The sequence below is a fragment of the Schistocerca gregaria genome, chromosome 1 (genome assembly GCF_023897955.1).
Source record: "Schistocerca gregaria isolate iqSchGreg1 chromosome 1, iqSchGreg1.2, whole genome shotgun sequence".
NCBI lineage: Eukaryota > Metazoa > Arthropoda > Insecta > Orthoptera > Acrididae > Schistocerca > Schistocerca gregaria.
Window position 1 is genome coordinate 503,436,822 of NC_064920.1, and position 20,709 is coordinate 503,457,530.

The 20,709-nt window shown below is 38.3% G+C and overlaps 1 protein-coding gene across 1 annotated transcript in view; it reads left to right on the forward strand.

Annotated features, from left to right (window-relative positions):
* The window catches only part of LOC126354194 (succinate--CoA ligase [ADP/GDP-forming] subunit alpha, mitochondrial), a 58,781-nt gene extending 38,286 nt beyond the window's left edge, over positions 1-20,495 (forward strand). The window contains exons 4-7 of the mRNA XM_050003651.1: positions 205-309; positions 396-575; positions 10,291-10,425; positions 20,091-20,495. Coding sequence (XP_049859608.1) covers positions 205-309; positions 396-575; positions 10,291-10,425; positions 20,091-20,171 — 501 coding nt within the window. The 3' untranslated portion in view covers positions 20,172-20,495. The remainder of the gene's footprint in view (positions 1-204; positions 310-395; positions 576-10,290; positions 10,426-20,090) is intronic.
* Positions 20,496-20,709: the final 214 nt, after the last annotated feature.

Here is a 20,709-nt window from a genome sequence, read left to right on the forward strand (position 1 = left end):
GATTCAAGTTTAGTGTCATACAACGAAGGGACTTTGTTGAACCAGGTTCAGTTTCGGATGTAGGTGTAAAATTGATCTCCAGCCATTGTTTTTTTTCGAAATCGGACATAATTATATTTAATTTACGTCTTTATGTTGTATTGAGTAATCCAGTAGTTTCATTTGTTTGTTATTGTGTACCATGATTTCAAATTTTCTGTCCAGTGCAAGATTGGAATTATGCCAGGACATATCCATCAAAAGGGCCGTATTGGTGTTGTGTCCAGATCTGGCACACTTACATATGAAGCTGTTCATCAAACAACACAGGTATGTATATAATTTTTTACACTTATTTTTACTTTTTTGTTCTAATAATGTGTTTTTTAATGTAAATCTGTTTATGCTATCTGCAGGTTGGTCTTGGGCAGACATTATGTGTTGGTATAGGAGGAGACCCTTTTAATGGTACAGATTTCATTGACTGCCTTGAAGTGTTCCTTAACGACCCTGAAACGAGGGGGATTATACTAATTGGAGAAATTGGTGGGGTTGCAGAAGAAAAAGCAGCTGAATATTTACTTGAGCACAATTCGGTAAGTTTTTTTTCTTTTCCTTTATGAAAATGCTGGTAATACAGAAGATAAAGTTCAATAACAGCAGATTTTAATACATGCAGTAATATAAGGGTAAACCAAAAAGTATTTGCTCACTATTTTTTTAATTTATTACAACATCAATATAAAATGTGCAACGACATCAGTTTTCAACATAGTCGTCCTTAATTTCACTGCACTTGGTCCATTGTTGTACAAGCTTTGCAGTGCCTTGGTTCATTTTTTGGTCAAGCAGCAGACCACATGCTCACCACTTTATCAGAGGTGAATTCACAGCCTCTTAGACCATCCTTGACCATGCAAATGGAAATCTGATGGAGTAACACCAGGACTGTATGTAAGATGCTCCGACCCCTCAAGATGCATATTCTGAAGAGTATTCAGAAGAGTGGCAATATGTCATTAAAAAAAGGACCACTGTTTGACAACAGACCACATTGTTTGTTTCAAATTGCAGGCTTCAACTCGTTGCAAAGAATATCAGCATAATATTGTTTATGGTTTACCCACTTTTCCAGTTAAAGTAAAAGAACTGGCCTTTGTGTGTTCCAAAAACCTTTTGTCCTCACCTTTCCTAAAGGGAGTTGACCCTTGAATTTCCATTGGCTGACAGTATGGGTGTCTCCTTTCTGTGCTCTGGTGTGTGACAAGTACACTTTGCAAGAGCACAAAGCAAACTTTTGTGACAACACTGAAATGCGCCGCAAGCAAAGAGAACAGTGCCATGTAGTAGTTGACATGTGCACCAAGCTGCACTCCCAACCTAAAGCTGATTAACTCAAAATTGCAGATACTTATTGACCTATCCTCAAAAAAAGAATAATCTTTTCACAACATTAAGATAACATAAATCTATTGCAAAGCTTACAAGATATTCACAAATGTGAAAGCATACAATGCTGTTTTCACAAATTGTTTCTAAGTATGTTGAACATATTTTTATTTTAAATAAAAGTACAAGTGCCTCTTTCTACTATTCTAAGAAAAAAAATGTCTGTAACAAGTTAAGTTCCTCTCTTGATCTGATAACAGAGTGAAGTTTCTTAATATCTCTGGTACTGTCACTGCTTTACTCAGTATCAAGAACGAAATAAGCATTAGCTCTCACAGAAGATTGAAGATCAATGGATGTTTGCATTTATAATGTTTATACAGCGGACAATGCTAGAAAGAGAAGAAACAGTAAAATTTTGTTCAAAGTTGTTCTTGCGAAAAAAGATAACATTGCAGAATATTAGATACATGATGTAACAGTATCACTTCATTCTGCCAAGCAGGTAACACTATTTTTACAACATTTCTCAGCTTTCTCCTCTCTAGAACTATGATTATGAACCTATCATTAATAATAATAATAATAATAATAATAATAATAATAATAATAATTGTCATTGACGGCGGTAACAGCAGCAGCAGCAACCATTTAATGCCACTGCTGGAAGAACTGAATAAAACAAGTTTGAAAGTAAACCTTAACATTAAACTGAATCATTATAAAATCATCACATCAAAAATAAATTAACAATTAAGCTGTAGAACAAGGTAATGAGTTTTCATATCTAATGGAGATCATAACACAGATTGGATATACAGTAAAAGAAATAATTAGAAGAGTAAATGTGACCTAGAGTTAGTTTCATTGGTTAGAGTTTTCAAAAGGAAGGTATTCCAATGTCTGTTAAGTGGCAGTGAGATGTAGACCTAAATGTGAAAGCCATTCAAAAACGTAGGATTGCACAGCAAGCAGAGAAGAAGTGAACTTGGGAATAACTAAGAGAGGGTAAAAGCACGGGGTCAGGGAAGAGTCTTGGGATGGATGATGTAATTATGACTAAAATAAAATTGCCTCACACCCAAAGGAAGTTTGAAAATGACAGTACTTTACTATGCATGGTCGTTTTGAAGGTGGTATGTCCTTACGTTCCCCACGATTTGAACTGACTGACCAAGTCAGTTATAGGAGGACCCACAGTTTAATATGAACTCTGAACTTTGGTGAAATGTGGCATTTTTCATATTAACAGGTCTCTGCTAGAGGTGGAAAAAGCTGTAGTGACAGAACAATCTCTTAACACCAACTACAGATTAAAGCCAAAATCTTTAAATTTGCAGTCAAGTTTTTATCCATTGAGCCACACATTTATGTTCTGGTGGTTTCCTGCGACTAGGGGAAGCAATGTGGTGCTGGTGTGCAAGACCCACATGTCCGCTTCATCATTGGACTTACTCGAAATTGCTTTGCCGATCTTTTCAGGATAGCCGACTGGGATGTTCTCCCCCACTTCTTCTTCAAAGATAAGATGCTGTTTGGAGGAATTTTCCCTACTCTTAAAATGTTTGCATACACTCAAGACACTTTTAAATCAATCCTCTTATATTTCACTTCCACAAGCAGAACACTGCATAACAGTTTCCACATAAATGAATCATATTTTGTAAGTTCCATGACTCACATCAGAAACTATTAATTACTTTTACAATAAATACAGTTTCAAAATCTCTCAAAGTTCTCTCAAGTCCACCATCTGCAATTCTAGTGAGTCAGTAAGCAAGGAAGTGTAAGTAAAAGTGTCTTTCCTTTTCTTTTACACAATTCAACTGTTTACAATAATGACTGATGCAGCACCGAGATGGAGTAAGGCATGCTTGCTCCTTCTGTGACGAGCGAGGCAACCACTTGCCCGCGCCGATCGACCGTCATTACTGCCGTATCGTCTTGACACATGCCCACCCTGTACACACAGAACCCCGGTGCGCGATAGACACACTCCCATTGCTCATGCTCGTACGTGAATTATCAGGTATTCGAGATTCTACTATAGTTCACTTCCACAAGCAAAACACCGCATAACAGTTTCCACATAAATGAGTCATACTTCATAAGTCCCATGATTCACGGTCCATCAGAAACTATTAATTACTTTTACAATAAATACAGTTTCAAAATCTCTCAAAGTTTCTCTCAAGTCCACCGTCCGCAATTCTAACGAGTCAGTAAGTAAGTGTCTTTTATTTTATTTTACACAATTCAACTGTTTACAATAATGAGTGACGTAGCACTGTCATGGAGTAAGGCGCACTTGCTCCTAGTGCTGGTCATGTAACTTCTGTGATGAGTGAGGCAACCACTTGCCCACGCTGATCAACCATCATTACTGCCGTATCCTCTTGACACACATCCACTGTGCACAAACAGAAAACCAGCACGAGGAAGACACACTCCTGTTTCTCATGCTCATACGTAAAAATCAGGTGTTAGAGACAGTGGAAAGCCAAGGGCCTCTAGAATTTGTGTCAAAATTCTCGAGGTACTACAATGTTTTTAATGAGAATGACATGGAGGTAGCCAGACATGGTATAGGGGAATTTTTGAGCCCAGGAAGGATTCAGCGGCATGAAAGAATACTGAAACAGTGACAAAATGATATATTGGTAGGCAACAAAAAGCATGGAATAGGTGCATTGACACATGTTGCTGAAGACTGCAGTGTGAGTAAAAATCTAGAGGAGGTTCTTTTTTAGTAATGGAGTTACATCCTCTAAAGCTTTTTACGTGTAATTTCTCTGTATTTAGTAAATGTGCTCATAAGTATAAAAATAGTGTCCCTAAAACAAATAATAAGTGACCAGGAAGAATTTGGGGTGTTTATTTTATGTTTTTTTAGTCCGTAACATTTCTCAAGAGAAATTCGTAATAAGTCAGAGAATGGACGTGGAGAGATGTGGACTGAATCAGTCTTAGCCCTGAGAGGTTAATCATCTCGACATTTACTGCAAGGTTCAACAAAATTGTAATATCACAGATATTTGAATGTCCACCAAATCCTTTAAGATATTAATTAAAAATACTAAGTCCTACAGTACTGTAGCAGCATGGGCAGAATAAAAGTAATGGTATGAGTAAAGATACCTATTCACATTGTAGTGGAATCATTGAGGAATACAAAATTGTCTACAAAATTGCATTCATAATCATAACATAGCACAAAACACAAGTTCATAAGCTGACTTACTATGTTGAAATTCTTGTTTATGTGCCTAACCAATATTCAGTGCCTCCATTATATAGCAGTTATCACTACTCATTCATTTTCTTAGACATGTCCTCCTAAGTTATTGTCAACAAATAAGTGGGGACATGCATATTTACAGGGTGAAGAAAATTTTGCACACTCAGACTTCACAGTGCAATTCCTTACACACTAGCAATACTAAATGTAGAGCAATGCTGTACAGTTGGGGCAGTGGATAGCATTTAGTGTTAGCACGCAGGTGGTCGAAGGTTCGATTCTGGGTCGTGGCTGACTTGTTTTTGTTTGCTAAAAGTAGTCTGTGTTTGGTTGGCGGGTCTTGCACATTCACAGCTGTCGTAAAGATAAGTGTTTAATTGCATAATAACAATTAAGGCAATATTACATCATAATTAAGTAAATTAATACCTATTGTGAGCTATCAATTGAAGGATTCACATTTTTTTGCATATTTTCTGAAAAAAGAAAACATTACATAGGTGCGAGTTTTGGATTAGGATTTGTTTACATTGTGATGTACTGTAAGTTATGTGATTATTTCAATAAAGTAAAGTTTGTGTTGCTAGTGTATTCTTATACACTATCCATTTGATTCTCTAGTAAGTAGTCGAAATGAAAAGTACTGAAATAAGTGGAAACTTTATATACTTTAGGCTAAGCTCTCGGTTCTTTGTTTACTTTTTGTTTCGTCACATAAACAATACAGGTTATATAGTTTTTGTTTCTCCAGAAGTTTTGAAATAGTATCTGAACTTTAGTCCTAAACTTTCTAAGAAAATTAATTTATTAATTGAGTAGTCTTCAATGTTATTCTTGTTTTAACTGAGACTAAAGCTAAAACTTGTTTGCCAGGAGTGAGAAGTGTATGACTTGTCGCAGGATTGTTAGTTCTTGGATGTGGTGTGAGGGTTGTTGCAGTTTCTTTCATGTGGGAGACTGTAGTGGCGTGGGAATTGGGGAAATAAATATGGATCATTGGTTGTGTAGCATTTGCTGCAGAAATAGGAAGATAGTGGAACAGGAGGAGAAGATTGTTGCCCTTCAGGCAGAACTAGGTAAAGCGAAACAAGATCTGGGAGGTTGGGGGAGGGGGGAGACAGGTGCAAACTGACAACAGGTTATAGAAGAAATAGGAATAGAACGTTCTCAGACAGTGTGGTTGTGAATGTGGAAAACAGGTTTGATCTGTTGTCACAGTTGGAAACTGATGAGCCAAAAATATATGTAGGAGTAGACAGGACACAACAAACTTTCAAAAAGTGTTTGAAAACTAAGAAGTCAGAAAAAGCTGTGAAGAAGAAGGTTTTGTTGTTAGGTAATTCACATGGTAGAGGTGTTGTCCAACTGTTGCAGGATGAACTAGGGTCAGGTTACCAGCTCACAAACTTTTTTTTAAAGCTAGTGGAGGTCTGGGTCAGGTGATAGAGGGTGCAGGTTCACTTCATAAAGACGTCACAAAGGAAGACACCGTGGTAATAGCAGGTGGGGCAAGCAATGGCACAGATAGGAACCCTAATTATTCAATCGAAAGAGACTGGTAAAGATAGCTTCAGTAATGAGACATACTGGTATTGGGCTTGTGTGCTATGACTGGCCTCTTTTTAACTCTTCTGTTAGGAGAGTTAGTTTAGAGGTGGAACGACTGCTTGCATCAGATATGGGGTGTCATATCGGTGTGGTTCCTGTCGACTATCAGCACATGGGACTATACTAGGCATGGCCTTCACCTCAACAGGAAAGGGAAGGGAAAACTGTCTGGGCTAATAGAAAATAACTTACAAAAGGGGGGGGGGGGGGGTGGACCACACTGTCACAGTGGTAAAGTACCAGTGGTTACAAGTGACAGATCAGCAGTTTTTTAGGGTAGGGAGGGCTGAAACAAAATATGTTCAGATACAGGCTGAAAATGAAATTCACATTGATAAAACAGGCAGCCAGAAAGCAAATTTTAATGCACACAGTTCATGCAGACAGCCTCTGATTGAAACTAAAGGTACTCAAAAGTTAGCAGGAAAATTAGATTTATCCAGTTGTAATTCAGCCAGTGCACAAAATCAGTTATCACTATTGCATCAGAATATCCGAGGACTAAGGGGTAAGCTTAATGAGTTGCTTACTTGTGTTGAAGAATTAGAGTTGAGCAAACCAGTTGATATAATCTGCCTCTCGGAACATCATGTGACCACTGGTATAGAAATGTTAAATGTTAGAGGATTTGAGTTAGCTTCTTATTTCTGTAGAGAAAATATGGAGAAAGGAGGAGTTACCATATTTGTTAGAAACTGTTTTGATTTCAAGAATATTGATATTAATAAATGTTGCCCAGAGCAGCACTTAGAAGCTTGTGCAGCAGAAGTAGTATTTCAAAGTTCTTTATAATAGTAGGTATATACAGATCACCTTCAGGAAATTTGAACCTCTTCATAAAAAATCTGGAAGGCTCCACCTTTGAAAATTGTTTTCCCCTAAAGGTAACTCAAATCAAACGGAGGTCAAAAAATAAACTGTGGATTACACAAGGAATAAAGATACCATGTAGGACAAAAAGGACTATCTAGGAACAGCTCTGATGTTAGAATTGTAATGTATTACAACGACTACTGCAAAATATAAAGGAAGTAATCCAGAAATCGAAGCAGCTTTATTATGAGAAAAAGATAATTACATCAGGTAAAAAAATAAAAACTGTGTGGAATATTGTGAAGACAGAGAGATGTGGGGCCATAAAGGAAGAGGAACAGATAGCTATAAAAACAAGTGAGACTTTGGCAACAAGTACATATAGTGTTGTATACCTCTTGGACAATTACTTCATTTCTGTTACTGACAGCTTGTGATTATCAGAGTCAGTGAACAGTGCTATGGAGTATCTGAGACTAGTCTTTAAAAATAGTGTCAGTAAAATGGAAATGACACTCTCGTCTACCAAAGAAGTAGCATCCATCATAAAATCCTCAAAATCTAAGTATTCCAGTGGGTATGATAACATATCAACAAAGTTAATCAAAGAGTGCTCATGTGAGTTGAGTTCTATCGTAAGTTATTTGTGTAATCAATCCTTATCAGGGGAACATTTCCAGACTGGCTAAAATATGCTGAAGTTAAGCCTCTGTACAAGAAGGGGGATAAAGAGATACCATCAAACTATCGATCAATTTCACTTTTGCCGGCTTTCTCAAAAATATTTGAAAATGTTATGTTCAAGCATCTCCTTAAGATACTGACTGCAAATAATATATTTTCCAAGTCACAGTTTGGTTTTGTGAAGGGTTCTAATATAGAGAAAACTCTTTACACTTACAGTGAGAATGTACTTAATTCATTAGATAATAAATTAGAGGCCACTGGCATTTTCTGTGAGCTGTCAAAAGCCTTAGACTGCATGAACCACAGCATTCTCTTAAGTAAATTAGAATATTATGGTGTCACCGGCAATGCTGCGAAATGGTTTGAGTCTTCTCTATCTAACAGGAAACAAAGGGTGTTCATACGAAATACATGTGCAGTAAGCAGTCCGTCTTCATCTGACGGGTAATTAATTACATGTGGTATTCCTCAAGGTTCCATTGGGGGCCCATTGCTTTTTCTTGTGTAGGTTAATGACCTCTTGTCTGTTACATTGTCAGGTGCTAAGTTTGTTTTGTTTGCAGAGGATACAAACATTGCAATAAGTGGCAAGTCAAGTACAGATTTAGAAAAAACTGCTAATCAAATTTTCACTGACATAAGTGGTTGAAAGCTAATTCGCTGTCATTAAACTTTGAGAAGAACCACTATATGCAGTTCAGAACCTGTAAGAGATTTCCTTCCAGCATGTATATAACATACGAAGACATGTAGATCGAAGAGGTTGACAGTGTTAAATTTCTGGGATTACAACTTGATAATAAATTCAGGTGGGAAGGGTATACCACAGAACTGCTTAAGTACCTAAACAAGTCTGTATTTGCCATGAGAATGATGTCAGATGTAGGAGATACAAATATTGAAAAAAAACTTTCATACTTTTCTTACTTTCATTCTATTATGTCATATGGGATCATATTCTGGGGCAACTCGTCAAACCGAGCAAAAGTTTTTAGTGTGCAAAAGCATGTGATAAGAATCATTTGTGGTGTAAATACAAGAACATCTTGTAGAAACCTGTTCAAGGAACTTAGTATTCTAATCACTGCTTCTCAGTATATTTATTCCTTAATGAACTTTGTTGCAAGTAATACATCTCTATTTCCAACCAACAGCTCAAATACCAAGAATAAGAACAATCTACATAAAGACCTAAAATCACTTAACTTGGTCCATAAAGGGGTCCAATATTCAGGAACACACACTTTCAATAAATTGCCAGCAACCATTAAAAACTTGGTTTCAGATAAAGCACAGTTTAAACGAATTTTTATAGGCAACTCCTTCTACTCTGTAGATGAATGTCTTAACAGAGATTCAGTTTTGACAACACTTGGTCACAACAGTCAAGATTAGGTATTTTGTGTATGATAAATGTATTAATAGTGCATAACAGTGTTTCATTCTGATGGTGTGTTAATTCTGTAAATATTAGCTGTTCCAGTTTACTGCATTGTATTAACCTATTTCAACTATCTCCCGACAAATAATCAGGTATTGTATGTTTTATGTTATTTATGTTATGCATTCTGACATGTTCCACACCCAAGAGAATCATCTCATTTTTTGAGTCTATGGAACGAAAACTGAATCTAATCTATGGTATCTGGCATCTTAATTGTCACACAGTGATTACAGTGGGTCTTCTACAAAACATATACAGTTACATACTACAAACACAGAATTTGAAATACAATCCTTTTCATTGGTCAGCTTTGAAAGAAATCTTTTGCACGTTGTGGATGCAAATTGTTTCGTAACACTTCATCTAGTAGATTCCAAACTGGTTTGTTGTGTGTACCCTCCCCCAATGGTCCCAAGAATTAATACCAAGCATTATTCTTGCCATGTTTATGTCCATTGCATTTCGTTAGAGCCTTACGTCACCAGTTGCAAATAAGTAGTGCTTTGGAATCTAGTAGATACAGTAGTGCGAAACAATTTGCATCCATGATGTGCAAAAGGCTTCTTTAAAAGCTGACCAGTGATAACTATTGTACTTCCATTTTTTTGTTCATAGTGCATAACTGCAAACACGTTGCAGAAGACACACTGTAATCGCTGTATGATGATTAAGATGCTAGATACCATACCACACAGACTAATTTTAGCAAATAATAAGCCTCTACCTAGAATTGAACCCTTCACCTCCTGCACGCTAACCCAAAACGCCTTCCACTGCCCCTACTGCATGGCACTGCTCTACTAGCTGACAGTGGCGGTTACCGTACATGTGATTACAGTGTTGCCAGTTGCCAGTCTTTAACGTCCATTTAGTGCCCGAAATATGAGTAAGATGAAATTTCATGATAGACATTTTTGTTTCGCCAGTGTGTGACAAATCGTGCTGTGAAGGCTGAGTGTAGGAATTTTTCTTCGCCCTGTATAGAGAGAGAATTGTGCGTAAACTTTTTATCATATAAATTAGTAGACTTACTCTTTTTGTCCAAAAAAAAAAAAAACCACACACACACACACACACACACACACACCTATTCTTCTAACACTAAATATGACATTTAAAAATTATGTTTCAGGGAGATCAAGCAAAGCCTGTTGTCTCTTTCATTGCTGGTCTAACTGCCCCACCAGGGCGAAGAATGGGCCATGCTGGTGCTATTATTTCTGGTGGTAAAGGGGGGGCTCAGGATAAAATTAATGCCCTTCAAAAGGTAAAACTAATTATGTAATGTGTTTAACTTCCATGGTGTTGGAGTGTATTATTTCTATTGATGGTTCATTTTAGTCTTTTTTAAATGCTTGTTGTAGAATTAAATATTCATCATGGTATTTTTTAAATATAAGTTATTAAATTGGTATCTTATTTCAAGGACTTGTACTTTTTAGAAGATGTGAAGATTTATACTTTTTCTGCATTCTTACAGGGAATCAGTGGAAAGTTTACGTTAATTTCAAAACAAACTGGATGTATAATTGTATAATATCTCAAACAGTAGTACCTGAGTTGTAATATAACATGGTTAGTCACAGTCTGTATAAAGATATCAAACTATGGAAAATCCAGGATGGGATTTAACAATATTATGAAAAGGAAAGTTGCTACTCACCATTTAGTGAAGATGCTGAGTAGCAGATTAGCACAACAAAAAGATTGTGACAAACAAAGCTTTGGGACAGTAAGGCCTTCGTCAAAAATACACACACTCACACACAAACACAGCTCACACACGTGACTGCAGTCTCATGTAACCGAAACCATGCACTACGAGCAGCAGCGCCAGTGCATGATGGGAATGGCGACTGGGTGGGGGTAAGGAGGAGGTTGAGGTGGGGTGGGATGGATAGTATGGCAGGGGAGGCAGACAATGAAGTGCTATAGGTTAGACAGAGGGCGGGGAGAGGAGGGGGGAGGAAGTAGAAGTATCGGACAAGGAGAGAAGTAAAAAGACTGGGTGTGATAATGGAATGACAGCTGTGTTGTGCTGGAATGGGAACAGAGAAGGGGCTGGATGGGTGAGAAAAATGACTAACGAAGATTGAGGCAGGGGGGGGGGGGGTATGGGAACCTAGGATGTATTGCAGGGAGAGTGCCCATCTGTGCAATTCAGAAAACCTGGTGTTGGTAGGAAGGATCCATATGGCACAAGCTGTGAAGCAGTCTTTGAAATGAACGATGTCATGTTTGGCAGCGTGTTATTTCCTGGCCACAGTTTGTCGGTGGCCATTCATGCGGACAGAAAGCTTGTTGGTTGCCATGCCCTCATATAGTTCAGCTCAGTGGTTGCAGCTCAACATGTAGATCAAGCGATTGGTTTCACAGGTAGCCGTCTCTTTGATCGGATAGGTGACGTTTGTGACCAGACTGGAGTAGCTAATGGTGGAAGGATTTACGGGTCAGATATTGCATCTATATGTATTACAGGGGTATGAGCCATGAGATAAGGGGTTGGAAGCAGGGATTGTGTAAGGATGGACGAGTATATTATGTAGGTTCGGTGGAATGACAGAATACCACTTTGGGAGGGGTGGAAAGGATAGTGGGCAGGACATTTCTCATTTCAGGGCACAATGAGAGGTAGTTGAAACCCGGGCGTAATTCAGCTGCTCCAGTCCTGGATGGTACTGAATTATGAGAGGAATGCTCCTCTGTGGCCAGACGATTGGACTTTGGGAGGTGGTAGAGTACTGGAAAGATAAGACATGGAGGGATTTGTTTTTATACCAGGCCGGGAGGTTAATTATGGTCTGTGAAGGCTTCAGTGAGACCCTCAGTATACTTTGAGAGGGACTGCTCATTGCTGCAGATGCGATGACCACGGGTGGCTACGCTGTATGGGAGGGACTTCATGGTATGGAATGAGTAGCAGCTGTCGAAGTGGAGGTATTGCTGATAGTTAATAGGTTTGATATGGACGGAGGTACTGATGTAACCATCTTTGAGGTGGAGGTCAACATCTAGGAAGGGGGCTTCCTGGGCTGAGTAGAACCAGGTGTAGCAAATGGGGGAGAAGTTTTTGAGGTTCTGGAGGAATGTGAATAGGCGACCTCACCGTCAATCCAGATCGCAAAGATGTCATCAATGAATCTGAACCAGGTGAGGTTTAGGATTCTGGGTTTTTAGGAAGGATCCCTCTAGATAGCCCATGGATGGGTTGACATAGAATGGTGCCATATGGGTGCCCATAGCCGTACCCCATATTTGTTTGTAGGTAATGACTTCAAAGGAGAAGTAATTGTGGGTGCAGATATAGTTGGCCATGGTGACTAGGAAAGAGGTTGTTGGTTCGGAATCCGTCAGGCATTGGGAAAGGTAGTATTCAATAGCGGTAAAGGCATGGGCTTTAAGAATGTTAGTGTAAAGGGAAGTGGCATCAATAGTAACGAGTAGGGCACCCTGTGTTAAAGGGAGAGTCAGTGGAGGAAATGGTTTGTACCTTTTATATAGGAGAGTAGGTTCCGAGTAGCAGGTTGAAGGTGTTGGTCTATGAGACCAGACATTCTCTCAGTGGAGGCACAGCAACTGGCCATAACGGGGCATCCTGGGTTGTTAGGTTTATGGACTTCAGGAAGCATGTAGAAGGTAGGAGAGTGGTAGGGGTGAGTAGAGAGATGGACTCCAGGGAGAGGTTCTGGGATGGGCATAAGGATTTGAGTAGTGATTGGAGATCCTTCTGGCATGGGGTCACTCTGGCATGGTTTGTAGGTGGAAGTATCTGACAGCTCACGGAGTCCTTCTGCCAAGTAATCCTTGAGATTCAAAACAGCAGCTGTGGAGCCTTTGTCCGCTGGTAGGATTATAAGTTTGTGATCAGTTTTTAGATGGTGGATTGTGGTTCTTTCTGCAGATGTAAGATTAGTTTGCATGTTGAGGGATTTGGGGAATGATGGTGAGGCAAGGTTTGAGGTTAAGAAATTCTGTAAAGTTAACAGGGGTGGTTTGGGGGCAGAAGGTGTGGATCACGATTGGATGGAGGAATAAACTGACTTAGCAGGGTTCAGTGTGATTGCTAGGATTGGTGGCGAAAAAAAGTCCAGCATGATTGAATTTGGGAGTGGGGCATTTGGAAAGGACTGATATTTCTGTGGGGCTAAGACTTCTGGAGGAAACTGTCATGACTATTTTATGAGTCTGTTTAGATTCTGGATTCTGTGTGGTGGTGGGAGGAAGTTTTGGAAGGTGGGGTAAGTGTAGGTGGTCTGCGAGTCAGGGTTTGTCAGTTGTGAGGGGATGTGGGGGATGTTTTGAGTTTGTTGTAGAGGTAGTGGACAGTGGTACTTCAAGGGGAGTAGGATGTGAGCAAGATGGAGAGCTTTTTGAGGTGGCATTGTGCATATTGCTCAAGTTCTGTAGGGTAAGAGTTTCAGTGTGTGTTATGGGTTCCAGGAATTTGGGATTGCACAACAGGAGAATTCTGCAGATGGAGAGCAGGTACTGCAAGGAGGTTTGTGCTTGGTTGATATGGTTTTGCAGTACTGTGTTGGCGAGGGCTAAGGATTGGCAGAATCTGAACAGGTAGAGGTCATTGTGCAAGGAGGGATGGCAGCCAGATACGGGTAATTTGAGGGTAAGGCCATTTGGGGTGATTCCATGAGCCAAGCAACAACGCAGGAACAATATGTGGGACAGATATGGCTAGGGATAAGGAAACTTTTCTGTATTGACACAGAAGGAAGGAGCAAGGATCCATGGCGGTGGAAAAAATGCAAGAAATTATGTAAATAACATAGAATTATGTCCAAAAAATTTCGCAAAAATACATCCAAAAGAAAGGTCTATATAGCTTTATTGTGTACAGACTCGTACTGGTTTTTATTAGTCTTTAAGGTTTTGTTATGTGACCTTCTACATAGAAAACCCAATTTTACACATTTCAACAGACCTCAAAAATGGTGTAAAACACAGGAAAATGTAAAATGTGGAAAATAACTATAAAAGTTACATATAGGATACTCCCTTGCACTTATATTATCTAATAAAAACTGCTGATGTAACTGAAACTGATAACTGTCTTTGTAGTAGAAACGTTTGACTCAATTTCATATGTCATAATTGAGGTTTTTGAAAACCTGTAGCAGTGATTTATTATTTAAATAATGAAATACTGCACTAGTTACATATTTTTTCATGCTTAGCAGGACGCGTTTCGAGAATTCTTTCTCGTTTTCAAGTGGAAATATGTAAATAAGTATTTTGTGTGCTGTTTGAATATGTGTTATTCTGCGTCTCTTGCACTGTAGTTGTCTTTTTGAGGTTATCAGGTACTGTGCCTCATAAGTTATGTAGAAAACCACACAGAGACACGCTAACTATCAATCACATTGTTTGTTTGTGTAATATCACAAAAAATCTGTAAATACTGCACTTCACAACAGGAATAAATTGTCGAAACACATTTTGCTCAGCAATGTTAAAATACGTAACTGGTGCTGTTTTCGAATTGAGCAACTCAAAGTGAATGAATGACAGTGTCACCTACTGCTCCAAATGGCCATAAGCTGAAACACGCTAAATACGGTTCGACAAAGGTGTCATGATGATCACAACAATCACGAAACTGTGTTTGTACGATAGAGACAGTTAGGAAATGGTTGTGATTGGTCATGATATCTTCATTCGAATGAACCTAGTTACCCCCATCAGCCACGATGACAAGTGGAGTTCGGCAGTGATGGGAGATATAGCACGAATTGTTGCAACATTTACATGTTTACTGGTTCAAATCTTCTGAGTAGTGTCCTGGTGTCAGGTAGATTAACCACGCAATATTTGTAAATGTTACTGGACAGTCAACATCATGTCTGCATTCCCACTACTGACTAGACATTGTGAGCCATTTCCAGTAATTCTTGTGATATACATAATATGTGTGTCTCAATATGTGCACCTCAGTGCCATGATTACTTTGATGTGATCGGTTTTACTACTTGTTCAAACTGTGGATTATTGTTTAATTTTAATCAGTGTTTTGAAAAGGATAGTTGCTACTCACCATACAGCAGAGGTGCTGATAGACGCAATAAAAAGACTATTACAAAGTGAGCTTTCAGCCCCCCCACACCCACTCACACACACACACCCACACCCACACACACACACACACACACACACACACACACACACACACACACACACACACACACACACACAGAGAGAGAGAGAGAGAGAGAGAGAGAGAGAGAGAGAGAGAGAGAGAGAGAGTGTGTCTCTGGCAGCTGAAACCAGACTATGAGAGCTGCACATGATGGGAGAGGCAACCGGGCAGCAGTAAGGAGGAGTCTGGGGCATGGGGTGTGAGGGGTAGCAGGGCAGAAGTGGACGGTAAAGGGCTGCTACTGGGAGCATACAGGGATGAGGTGGAGAGAGGGTAGGGCAGCTAGGGGTGGTTGGAAGGTTAGATGGAGTTGTTTGTTTAATCATAAAGTATTTCTTAATAACCCCAATTTGTCATATTGCAACAGTCACCATCTTTAGTGCTGGCAACTTCCTACACATGCTGATATTCAAGCCAGTGCTCACACAATCACTTCTCTGCCTGGGAAACACCACCAATCTCCTGTCATTGATGATGTGCTTGCTAGTGACCGCAAGGATACCAAAGTTGGCCTAAGCGAATACCCTCACCTGAGCCCCTTAGCTGAGCCAATACTTACAACTCAAAGTTTCTTATAACTTTAGGGACTGACACGTTGGCAGACTATACATTTTGTTAACGCCATCCAAACTTCAGCATTCTTCTGTAGAACCTCAATTCAAAAGCTTATGTTCTCTTCTTGACTGAACTGCTTATTATCCACATTTCAGTTCTGTATTAGTTTACATTACAGATAAATAAATTATGAAAATGCTGGCTAATACAAAATTTAAATTAGATGTTTACAAGTTCTTCCGTTTTCAGAAATTCTTTTCTTGCTATTGACAGGTTTTTTGGGCATGGTTTGTTGTTTTGCAGTCCAAATAGTAAGAATCATCTATTACTTAATTGTCTGATTTCCTAATCAAATCCCCTCAGTATCACCTACTTTAATTAGACTGTGTTCCATTATCTTGGTTTTATTCCTGTTGATATTCACCTTATCTCCTTTGGAGACAGTATCCATTGCAGTCAGCTACTTCTCTGAATCCTTTGCTGCCTCTGACAGAATTACAATGTCATTGGAAAACCTCGGAGGTTTTATTTTTCTCTCTGAACTTTAACATCTCCTAGGTTGCATTTACTAATTGAATAACTTTGGAGACAGGCTGCAACTGTTTCTCATCCTTTCTCAACAATTTTTTCTCTCCCACACCCTCAACTCTTGTAATTGCAGTTTGGTTTCTGTACAACCTTTAGATAACCTTTCACTATCTATATTTTATCTTAGAATTTCAAAGCAAGTATTACAGTCAACATTGTCAAAAACCTAACCAAAAGTTGTGAACATAGTTTGAAGTTTCTTCGGTCTATCTTCAAAGTCAAATCCTAGAGCCAGTATTATTCTTACATTTCTGTGGAACCCAAACTGATCTTCCCAGAGTTCAGCTTTTAGCAGTTTTCTCATTCTTCTGTAAATAATTCATGTCAGTATTTTCCATGAAATTGATGGTTCAGTAATATTCACAGATAACAGCATCTGCTTTCTTTGATATCAGAATTATAATATTCTTCTTGAAGTATGAGGGCATTTTGCCTGTCTCATATCTCAGGTAGAATAATTTTGTTATGACTAGCTTTCGTAAGAATCTTAAGTTTCCTGATGGAATGCTGTTTTGGCTTAGATCTTTCAGTGCTGCAGCAAACTATTGTCGCAATACCATATCCCATATCTAATCTTCATCTTCTGCAATATTGACTTAAAGTTTTTACCCCTTATCTAGTCCTCCTCTATATTGCTTCCACCTTTCAGTATTTCATTCATTGCTTGGTACTGGCTCGCTATCTGAACTTTTAGCATTTATGCAACTATAGCTGCTTCCCTTATCTCCTAATGTGTCTTCAATTTTGCTGTATACTGCATCTACCTTTCCCACTCTTGTGCATTCTTCTACAGCCTAATATTCCTCATATAGCAGTTCCTGTGTAGCTATTTTCGACTTTCTGTCCGTCTTATTTTTTAGATAATTGATTGTCTTGTGGTAGCTTAACTTGCTGCATTGTTGTGTTTTCTTCCCTTTTCAGTTAGATTCAATATCTCATGTGTCATACTACCACCACCACCACTACTACGCCTTGTATTTTTAGCTATTTGATCCTATGCTGCTTTCACTATTTAATCTCTCATAGCTTCCCATTTGTTTTCTTTTGCTTTCCTTACCCACGTTTCAGTCAGTTGTTGCCTTTTGCTTCCTTTGAAGCTCTCAACTACTTTTGGTTTTTTCAACTTATCTAGGTCCCATCTCCTTAATTTTTTTACCTTTCTGAAATTTGTTCAATTTTAATGTGCAATTTGAAACCAATGAATTATGTGCCAAGTCCACTTCTGTCCCTGTAAATATTTTGCAGTTTAAAATACAGTTTTCAGAATCTCTGTCTCACCATTATACAGTGTGATTTAGTTGCCCATACCACTAGGTTTTATGCAACCCACAAGATTTTCATTTTCTCTCACTCGCTATATGCAAACTATTAACCCTACAGGAAAAAAGAAACGTTGTTGCTAGAGGCAGTAGTTCTCGAATTATTCAAGGAAAAGGTAGAAAAGTGACCATTACATGTGTTTTTCTTGAATAATGTGAAAACTGTGGCCTCCACTAAAACATATCCAACTACATTAAATTTCCTACAAAAAGTTCCTGTTCATTTTTTCTGCAGGACTAATAGTTTGCATGTAGCAAGTGATAGAATATGAAAATCCCTGCCTCTGGAGTTTGTTGAGTATCTCTATAATGCTATCGCACCCACTAAACTGTTGTATGATGAAATGTGCTGCACATAATTCAATACCCCCCCCCCCCCCCTCTCTCACACACACACACACACACACACACACACACACACACACTTGTCCCTCCCCCTCCTGTTATTTCAACTTCTAAGTATTTTCCAATTGTTGCAGTTTCTATATATATATTAAAAACAAAGATTCCAAGACTTACCAAACGGGAAAGCGCCGGTAGATAGGCACAATGAAAAAACACACACACAGAATTTCGAGCTTGTACAAACAAAAAGAGAAAGTAAGATGATAGAGAAGATTTCGAAATGCAACAGAGACAATAACAAACGTAATTGTTGGGTTCAAATTAATGATGATGTAAATAAAATAGAAAGAAATTTCCACATGGGAAAAATATATTAAAAACAAAGATTCCAAGACTTACCAAGCGGGAAAGCGCCGGTAGATAGGCACAATGAATAAAACACACACACAGAATTTCGAGCTCGAAATTCTGTGTGTGTGTTTGTGTGTTTTATTCATTGTGCCTATCTACCGGCGCTTTCCTGCTTGGTAAGTCTTGGAATCTTTGTTTTTAATATATTTTTCCCATATGGAAGTTTCTTTCTATAACAGAATCAAACAGTAATTCATCACTGTGCCTATTTATCACATAATGTTTAGTTCGTTTACATTCAAGAGTCAACCTTCGCTGTACCTTTTATTGATCTTGTGCAGGTCACCCTACATTTCACTACAGTCTTGTAATATTGCAGTGCTCCTGCAAAAAAAACTTTTATTCACAAAATAATTCATATATTGTGAACAGTAATGGCCCTGGTATACTCTAGAAGTTTCCACTACATCTGTTGATTTCATCCCATTATGAATAATGTATTGAGTTCTGTCCTGTAAAAAGTTCTGAATCTAATCATAAATCGTGTCCGATACTCGATGGCATGTAAAACTGTATTAAATGCTTCCAGAAGTCAAGGAACACAGTGCTAACCTGGGTGCCTGTCTGTGGTGCTCTGGATTTCAAAGATGAACACCGCTGTTTGTCGCAAGATCTCTGATTACGGAATTAATGTTGGTTTCTATAGAGAGGATTTTTGTTCTCCAAAATGTCAATGCAGGAGCACAGACCGTGCTCCATAACTCTACATCAGTTTGATGTCACTGATAAAGTCCTGTAATTACTTGGATTAGTTGTGACAATCCCTCTTGAAAACAAGAATGACCTCTGCTATTTTCAATTGCTTGGTACCTTTCTTTGTTCCATCAACCTGTGATATAATACTACTAGAAGGAGAGCAAATTGTTTCACATAATCTCTGTAGAATCTCACAGGTATTTCGTCTGGTCCAAATGCCTTTCCACTGCCCAGCAGTGTTAGTTGATTCCATGATTATTTGTCTCAATATCTGCCATTTCAGTGTTTGTATGATGTTTTAAAGGAGGTGCCCTATCACAATCTTCTGCAGTGAAACATTGTCAGAATACTGAATTCAGTATTTTAGCCTTCTCTCTTATCATCTTCCATTTTGGTACCATTATTTCTTCAGCCTGATTACTTTCTTTTGTCAGATCATTGTACATATCTCCATATACCGAGATGCTGAGTCACTGCAACTCGGCATCTCCGCCATATGGTGAGTAGCAACTATCCTTCTCATTATATTGTTACATACCGTCTTGGATTTTCCATTGTTTCATTGTAGCAGTATGTCTGTCTTAAATGGTAAATAATTGCTTTTAATTCCCGAATGTATCTGACCTTCTGAAGCAAAGCTTTATTTCCAAAAAGGAAAACTGTAGGAATGAGATAATTGTAAAGAAAACTTTTGTGTACAGCTGTGAACCCACGTGTCTAAAATGGGTGGGAGAGTCCGTATTTCTCTTAAATCTTTTCTTGTTGTGGATTCTGAAGATGAAAACTTATCCTAGGGACTTTATTTATGTTACATATAGATTTCATAGCAGTTTTTTTATAAACTACACCCTTTTTTTTGTTTTTTTCCAGGCTGGAGTGGTGGTGACAAAGAGCCCAGCCCAAATGGGAAATGAACTCATGAAGGAAATGAGGAAACGTGGCTTAGCTTGAGAATGTTATTCAACCTTTTACTAATTAATATTGCAGAGCTTTATTAAAGTGAATGTGTATATACACTTTTTCTCCCCTATAAAATATTTATATGTGAAAAGACATAGATGCATCGAATTTTATGTATGAAATGTACTGATAAATACGAATGAGTCTTGAGATACGTCATGAATATTTCATGTTTTCTTGGAATTAGTGTGAGATTTGTTGTACAGCTTTTGCTGTCTTTTTTGTTATTCCTCTGTAAGTACTTGTTGAAGACTGTGTACAGGTGTTGAAAACACGTTTTTGTCTATACTATGAGAATAAACCAGGACCATTTCATTTTCTATGGTCTTATTTGGCACAGTTTGCTGTTGTTAGGAAAAGAATACTTGTAGACTGAATATCAGCTCAAAACTAAATTTTATTAATTGCACAATCAATGAAATAACAATTACAGCCATTTCCTTTTACTTGAAAAAGCCGAGTGCATATGTTACCTTTCCTGAATGATAAATGTGATGTCTATATCCAAACTTCCATTTTCATCTCAATT